At 45.1% G+C, this 8,781-nt stretch overlaps 1 protein-coding gene across 1 annotated transcript; it reads right to left on the bottom strand.

The window, feature by feature from the left end:
* Positions 1-233: 233 nt before the first annotated feature.
* LOC145444477 (RNA-binding protein 38-like) lies at positions 234-8,781 on the bottom strand. The gene is made up of 5 exons (XM_080322468.1): positions 7,721-8,781; positions 7,419-7,551; positions 4,056-4,125; positions 1,843-2,033; positions 234-1,006 (listed from the first exon to the last, which is right to left on the bottom strand). Exons 1-5 carry the CDS (start codon positions 7,970-7,972, stop codon positions 786-788), a joined length of 867 nt encoding a protein of 288 aa, XP_080178594.1. The 5' UTR covers positions 7,973-8,781; the 3' UTR covers positions 234-785.

Here is an 8,781-nt window from a genome sequence, read left to right as displayed (position 1 = left end):
AGCTTATAAATCCGACTCGAGTATCCACGATTTCTAGTATACAAAGGGTGTTCCAAAACCTTGCATAAGCTCGAATAACACCCTCCAAACTGTAATCGAGTCGAGATAGAGACCTGCCAAACTGTAATCGAGTCGAGATAGAGACCTGAAGAAACAATGAAGTGTCAGCTGCCCCTGTCGCAGCAAGATCTATATATTCCCACCCATTAGCCCGGAGTCGTTCAGCACACTAATCTCGTTCCGAATATTTATTTCATGGCCCCAGTCAGCAATTCCAATCAGAACGCCAATCCACGGCCAGTAGGTAGTCGAAAAGTAAATCCCGGAATTTTGGGGCAAGCTTGCGGAAATAGCATCGGCGCAAATAGAAAATAATTACAGTGTAGATATCCCAAACATATGGCGAACGCGGCAACAAACACCACTCGGGACGGAAGAGCTGGATTCCCATTACCACCACGCACCACAAGGACAACTTTACCCATCTGGTCGCAATAGTTCTCATTATCACTTGTCCGATCCCAAGTTTCAAGGATCGGAAGGGAACTCGCACATACATGCTGCCGCCCAATTTCCTAGTCATCATTGAAGTACAGTAGAACAAAGGCGAAATATGTAATAAAGATAATAATAAATAACAATTTATGTCCTGTATCAAGCAAGTACGTGCTTTGTTTGTTCTTCCCGCCCCGTCTTTCGTAAAGTTTATGGCTTGGCTTCTTCTAAATTGAGGGGGTTCTACTCAAGCCTCTCTCGTGTCTGACGTCCAAACGCGCGCGCGGCTGTTACGGGTTCGCCAATCCGAGCCTCTCGCCGGCCTGGATGGTTGCCGCGAGTTGTGCATACGCGGGCGTGCCGGCGGCGGTCAGCGTCTGTGGCTGAACCGCCGCGTAAGCCTGGTGGGCGGCCTGAAACGCGGCCGTGACCGGAACGCCGGCAGCTTGGACGGTGTGCGTGTAGCCGGGGAAAGCGGCTAGTTGCGGCACGGCTGCAGCTTGGTATTGCGCTAAAATGTGTTAGAAAGAGTGTTAAAAATATATGGAGGCTAACTTTTCAGAAACTGCTTGAGGTGGTCAATATATGTCGGCGTTGTTACTCCAGAAGAAGCAACGTGGTAAATCCTACTAAATTACAAGTAACGATTTCACGAAGACATTTCAAAACTATCTGGTAACAGTATAGCATGAAGACCTGAAAGTACTCAAGTAAATACTTTAACAAGTAGATTTGGTCGAAGGGCCCAAAGTGGTTACTTTCGAAATAGCAGGACACATCTTCGTACTGACGCAAAACTGTCAATTACACTAGCAATAGCCGCAGTATTTCAAGATCGATTCAGCACTGTCATACAGGAGATCTACCGTCTGGTTGTCATGACAATTTCGCACGTAAAAACGGCGCAAGTATATCCCAAACCACTTTCTACTTTACAAAAAACGTAAAAGTAAGCAAGCTTACGAAACTGCTGGAAGGAGTCTTAAAACAACCGCTCTTGAGTGAGTAATACATGTATCACAAAGAAGCAAAACTACTCGAGGGTTACCAGTGAATTTGGTCTGACAAATGTTATAACTATTATTATAACGAAAGCGATGCAGCAATATTGCATTGATATATTCAAAAATGAACGTTTTAACGGGTTAAGAGTGTGCATTGTGATTTACGGCACTTGCTTTAATTGGTATGCTTTAATCCAGCACTCGGAACCTTGCATGTATCGGGTTTGGTTATGGTCTCGGTAGGTTGGTAATAGGATCAGGCGCGGTCAAGCGCCCAATTCACTAGTAATCTACTCCAGTACTCGAAAAAGCAGAACCCCGTAACCTCTGGTAACAGCCGTACCTGCCGCCACAGAGGCCGCTACGTCTTGCGCGAAAGGCGAGGTGTTGGCCGCCGCGAAGTGCGAGGCGTACGCACTCTGTCCGTAATCTATCATGGAAGCAGGCTGCGCGAAGCCGGCGGGCGCCGAGATCACCATGCCTGACGGGGTCATGTAGGCCGGAGTGTTGCATCCCGGAAACAGGGCTGACATTCTGAAAAGGAACACGAAATAAACCTGGTGAAACGTCACGATAGCCGTAACGTAACAGAGGCGGTGAAAGTTGCAGACAGCCTCGCTACTCGAGTAAGAGGTAAAGGTAACGACGCTAGTACTCCGGAACAAGTATAAGTACGATCTCCAAAACTACTTCAAGTGGATGTAGAAAATTACGGGTCTGTAAGGTACGGAAGTAGTTTCGAAATTACAAGTAAAATTGCAATTTCTAATACTGCTTTAAGCGTAAGTAAATAGAAAATGTCTGAAAAGTACTCAAGTAGTTCCGAAAAGTAGGTTGGGTGAGGGCTTGCATGACATAGGCAGTTAATCTGGGTTGCCTGATTTCGAAATTGCTAGATGCATATTCGCGAAGAAAATGAAAGTCCTGAAAGTAGTCGGTAGATTTGAAAATGATATTTGGTCGAATGTTTGCATACTATCGGCGGTTAATTGATGTTGGTTGCTTCCAAAATTTTTACTGTTATATTCACACTATACTTATGCAAATTCTACGGAAATAGATTCGGGTTCAGTGTTATGGCGATTTCAGGGAGAGAAAAGTGATTTATACTTTTTCAAAATCAACTTTTCAAAATCATAGCGGGTAGTTTTGCCGAAAAAACTGTAGTCAAGGAAGTATAGTATCAAAACACTCTTCAGTAAGCAGTGCCAGTAGTAGTTCAAAATTTTGTTTGAGAATTTCGACAAAGTGGCAGTACCTCAGAACCGACCAAATCTCCTTAACATATGGACCGCGGTCGTAGACCTGGAATATCAATCGAATCACCCAGGTCGCGAGTCTGATCCCGTGTAAGCACACCACGAACAAAAAGGCGCCACCAAAACTCACCGTATATCTAAGGCCAAACAGCAATCCAATCAAAACAGAACGCGGCAATCAACGGCCCAGGCCGATTAAGCGGCCCGTTGCCAGTCACGATGGATCTTAGATATTCCGCTGATTCGTTTCCACACACCACCACGGGTTAAGACAAAAACGAACGCAACGCCACAAAATACCCACGAACATGATTCACATCATTCCCACGTGCAGATTTTGTGAGGAAAAGGTTGAAGTTTGGCGCAGAAACTCGAGGTGGTGACCCGGGAAAAACTGTAACGGGACCCATACCCTCAAGGCGTCAATAAATGTATTATTATTATTATTATCATGTCATCATAGATCAAGGTTTCAAATATATATCCAAGAAACCGTGTTACCGCATCAGAGTTATTACATCGGCTACGCTATTTTTTAGTGTCAGAAGTCCCGACGCTCTTTCCTAGATGCAAATCACATTAGGTTACCAACGGCAATTCCGCGTACAGTATCACTGCGTAACCTACACCAGCACAACACGCACGGGTTTTCCGTCATTTGGAATATTTTACTACAATTGATGCAAGCATGCTTCGGTGAGAAATTATGGTGCGTGTCAGATTACGAATCACGAAACTACTAAGAATTAATTCCGAATTGAGTGGGAATTGCAGTTAATTTATACATCAAATAAAAATCACGGCCCACGCGAGTGTGCGTTTGGAATTCAGGATTTACCGACTTAGTACAGTTTCATCATTACTTTCGAATTTCTGCAGCATCACATAATGTACCGCATTCGTTGATCAATGAAGCCCGCTTCTTGCAATTCGTAAGGCTTCGAGAACCCCGTCTCCCCAAATAATCACCAGATGGTCACAGTCCACAATCAGACAAAACACTCGACGTTAAGATGAGATGCTTCGGGGAGGGGCATAGTCGCAATAACATAACGATTTTTATAAACAAAGCAAAGCACATTCGTCAAATGAATAGAAATCGATCAAATAACGCGCAAACACCGCACGCGAAGTCTATTGCAAACTCTCACGTACTCATATCTCCTGCCGATATCAAAACTGTGCCGCCACATAAAATCTGAAAGGCATCAGGGAACGGTTTTGAGATCAAATCGACAGGGCGATGGGCAAAGGTCATGGTCGTTAGTTTGAAAGCAAACGCACGCCACGATCTTACCCGTATGGTGCTTGCGTGGCCGCCATCGGCTGATGAAGAATCGTGTAGGGCGACTGCCGAACGGCCAGAGCTGTAAAGTAGGCAAACGTATTAATTACTCCGCTAGCAGGTACTAGAGAGCACTATACTGTGTCGGTACAACTATCTGTCAAGTTACCAATGGTGAAAGTCCGTTAGGTTAAAAAATAGTTAACTAACACCTACCCCAGATAGGTCTATTCAATTAGCGGGAATAAGTTGAACTATACAGATAAGGGTGGCCCGATTTCAGAGGAGTATAGACCCGACACAACCAGTTTAACACACCCAACTTCAAGGTATTCGATTTCTATAGCTGTACCAAGAACGCAATCAAGCCAGTTCCGAAATCATTCACACACAATAAATCCGGTTCTCAAAGCAGGTTCGGGTGTATAACATTGTTCGCGGGAGCTAACGGATCTAATTACGTGTACAGTATTATCTGCAGGTCGAAGGTATGATCCTTCATGCCGTCAAGATGAATCGCCCAATTGTCAGATAATCTCGGCGCGGCTGTGCTATCGCGTAACATCGATTGCAATCCGCGAGAATGATACCGTGACAATCAGTCATTGGGGAATAGTATACTCTTCTTAGCGGTTCGGAACGGTCGACCAATTGAAATACGAACTCCCCAATGAATTGTTGCTTTTGCGCAGGAGCAATAAGCAGGGTACTGTTACTTTAAAACAAAAGGAAACCTAATAGCGGACACAGATTCATAAGTACAAAGAGGACACAAACTGTCGGAAAAAACACGAGATAACGCGCTTTATGACGACACAATGAAGCGATGAAATAACACATTTTCACCGATACAGTATCTCGCTCGCCAGTCAACCGTGGCTACCACATTGCTTGGATTTCATCGTCAATCGCTGTTGTATAATTTTGAAGTTAATGGCCCCATCTGAGTAATACGGAAACGCTATAAACGGTGTGCATTAATCGAATGATGGCGGAAATTACGACCACTCCATAGTACTAGCACTGATGCTTGTTGATTGCAAACGCGAACCTTATTTTCTTTTCGTGAAGCGCGATGACGGAACTGCAGGAGTGTTCTCAGGTCGATGGGATCTCAAGGAAACCACAATAACAAGACAGGGCCCAAGCCATGCATGCGTGAAGTCATTATTCCAAACTTGTTGAACGGTGTTGCGACCCCGAATATTTCGGCGGCCCAACGTAACGGCTAACAAAGTTCGCGCGTTATGAGTGAATTACCGCGCGCGATCATTAGCTAAGCTTGACAGTGTTACGAGATAATTGTGCGATTTTCGTAGATACATCCGGTAAGCACGGCTCGATTTTTGAAAGCAGTCCCAATAACTGATCCATTCAGTCGTGCACACGAGGTGCGCAAAGGTATAGTTGCGGGGTAATGATCAAATTAATTGGCCTCAAAGTAACCGGGAAATATTCAATAAACGTTAATTTGGTGGAATGCAAAACAAACAATGGAGAACTGCGGAAATGAGGCAGCGATGTCACCTGGTCCAGATAACGTACAGCGTAGTTTGTTCGCAACATCTTGATGACGCGATGCTTACACGAGCATCGACGACAAACAAATCCCGGGGAAGCCATCGCATAAATACTAATGACATTCAATCATTAACTTTGCTTTAGATATGGAACACACGAATCGCGTATACAAGGCCGGCTTGTAACATGATCGCCCGATAACCGTTAGATTGGTAAATTTCGATGAAAAATAACAGCACGCACTTCAAACGTAGGGGTGAAGTTAACGAGCCTCGACAGTATTTACCGCAACGCAACACAAGACACTATCAAGAAGGGTTAAGTTACCAAGTGCAGAGACAAACGAAGCATGCCTTCGGAATTTAACGCAATCCAACAGTAACGGTATCGCTAGGCAGCAATTTTCAGTCGCACAAACAGGCTACAACTGATCCAGCCATCCGTAAACATCAATCAGTGCTGAACGTACAAGTGTACAACGTACGACGTACGTTCAAGCGTACACGCGAATTCTACCCGCAAACAGTCGCAATCCACGTGTTTTCAGATGCATGATAGGGTCTACACAAAAACACTGGTTGTGGAACGAGTGGAAGTACAGGCCAGTTGCTTCAGGTCTCCTATCTCTGATGCGACGTGTTAGATGTCCGCCCGTGTTTGCATTTGTCAACGGATTCCACCGTTCGAGTGGACGAGGCAACTACTTTTAACAAACCTTTCCGTGGGTTTGTGTAAACGGTATGCGCGATCGCGCAACGCTCGAAAACCAAGTCGAATTCGGCAGGCAATATGGGCCGACTCTCATATTTGGCTTGGGATACCACAAAACGCAATACATTAGCCTGAACACGGCCCTCGTTACAGTTCACGAGCCTACTTCCCCATATTGCACCCATTAATGTGGCATAACAGATTCGACGAACATTCAGCGCGCGTGGCGCGTCACTTCCTTTTTACAATTGATTCGTGCTATGCAATAAAGAGATATTGCCCGACCTTCCTCAGCCAGTAGCATCCGGAGCGCAGCGATTAGATTGACAATGCTAATTATGAAATATTGATCCATACGGTTAAATAGCCATACGCAAACTAGCCGAGTCTGTTTGCAAGCGGGGGAAATTCAAGTTCTAAGCGAAAAACAAAACGGTAGAAGCTATATTCTCGAGCATAAATAGCTATCACATATGTGACTCCACAATTGAAAGGGTATGATCTCATAAAAATGTCGGGTCGTCTAACATCGGATTATTTTGCATCCCTCGATTTTAGCGAGTTACGGTCCGTTGTGTAGTGTAGTCGAATCTAGTTTCACGGCCAGCGGCTAGCACCGAGTCTACGTGAACAATATGGAAATACATCACACTAGACATATGCTCAGTAGGTTGATAATGCAAAAAATCGTATGAGCATATCTACCTGTGATCATCTACAACGCCTGCACATTAGGGCTGTTCAAAAATAACCATTTTTCCAGATTCTTGCTCGTTACGTGATTAAATCGTTAGGTTGCCTTAAAAAACGACGCGCACCAAATTTGAATTCATTCCAATATTGCTTGGAATGAATTCAAATTTGGTGTGCATCGTTTTTTAAGGCAACCCAACGATTTAATCACGTAACCAGCAAGATTCAGAAATAAAGGTTATTTTTGAACAGCCCTACTGCACATCTAGGCGCATTTGACGCATATGACGTTTGACGTACATAACAACCAGTGCAGCGCACCCATTGTTGACAATAATACGGTGACGTCACAAAATAGTAAACAGTACTACTATGCTCAGAGTACTTCCGAATTCGTGCAGCGCTATTATCTGCATGTGAGAGGCATTAACTGTATGAAACTGAACCGACCTGCAGCGGTTTGTGGTGCCACTCTGGGTTTCGCTCCGATGTAGGCGAGGTTTACGTTCGCTTTCCTGCCATCAATGACTGGATTCGCGTCTTTACATGCCCGTTCTGCTGCGTATTTATCCGCCATTGTAACCTGTTCACATTGCGATGGAGTGAGCGATTTCATAAACAACGCATAACAGCTGTGGCGTACCAGAAATTAGGTAATATGATATCTCATGCAGATAGACATAAGACCAAGCAGCGAAGAGGCGGTAGGATAAGCGTAACAGACGAAATAGGTAAATTCAATAGTTACTCACAAATCCGTAGCCCTTCGAACATGACGACAATCTATCTGTGATGACCACAGCTTCGTCAATTTCTCCGAATTGCTCGAAATATTTCCTGAGAGAGGCGTCCGTCGTGTGGTAGGGAAGTCCGCCCACGAATATCTTAGTAAAAGTAGTGTCCTTCTGAGCATGGTGCGTCATGTTAACAGGCTTGCCAGCACTATTAATCGCTTGGTGACCGGGAGCTGCCGTGAAATAGTTGGTAGTAGCTGCACTTGTCATGGTTACTGCGGCCACTTGACTCGGAGTTTGACTAGGTATTGATATGACAGCTGGTTGCTGATTCGCTTGCAATTGAAGCACAGGTGCCGACTGAGCTGCCTGGTATTGAGTTAGGCTCTGGACTCCGGGTATAATTCCGTTCGCTGTGTGGATTCCTGCGTTAGCGCCGAGCAGTAGTTGATGACGAACAGTTGGAGTTACCGTCTGCTGCTGATGAGATCCCGGAATCACTATTATACCCCTTGATTGGCTATGTAACCCTATTCCTGAGGTATCCAATGATCTATGGGCAATAGACGGCACGTGATTGACGGCGCCTGCGACACTTTGAACGTCACTCAGCACGCGTGCTTTTTTGGCGTTCTCCTCCAAGGTGTCTAAAGTAGAGTTATAAGAGCTCGTAGACGCTATTGTTACTCCGTTGGCTTCGATATTGGCGTTGATATTAACAATTGACGGGCTAGCCCTGCGTTTGCGACTTAGACTCTCCACAGTGACAGCGTTCCAAGGTACAGAAATCGCTTGCGTCCGCTGGTCTAATAACCCACTGCCTTCCGATACTATTTCCACAGACCTATAACTTGGTTGCTGAGATAGGAGTGAAAGTTCTCGTCCAGCAGTGCTCGTGTTGCTATCGTTCAAGACTTGGGTCTGTTGCTGTGATATCACCTCGGATGCTGCGTGCTGCTGGAAGGCAGTAGAGGTTGAATGAACTATTTGGGCGGTAATCTTGCTCTTTGAATAGTCGACCGTATGGAAAGTTTCCTCAAATCGACGAACCGGTTGTGAGTCTAGCTTGACGAGCCTAC

The sequence above is a fragment of the Botryllus schlosseri genome, chromosome 8 (assembly GCF_051294905.1).
Source record: "Botryllus schlosseri isolate E-star chromosome 8, Bs_hap1, whole genome shotgun sequence".
NCBI classification, from domain to species: Eukaryota; Metazoa; Chordata; class Ascidiacea; order Stolidobranchia; family Styelidae; genus Botryllus; species Botryllus schlosseri.
This window is presented reverse-complemented; position numbering and strand designations above follow the sequence as displayed.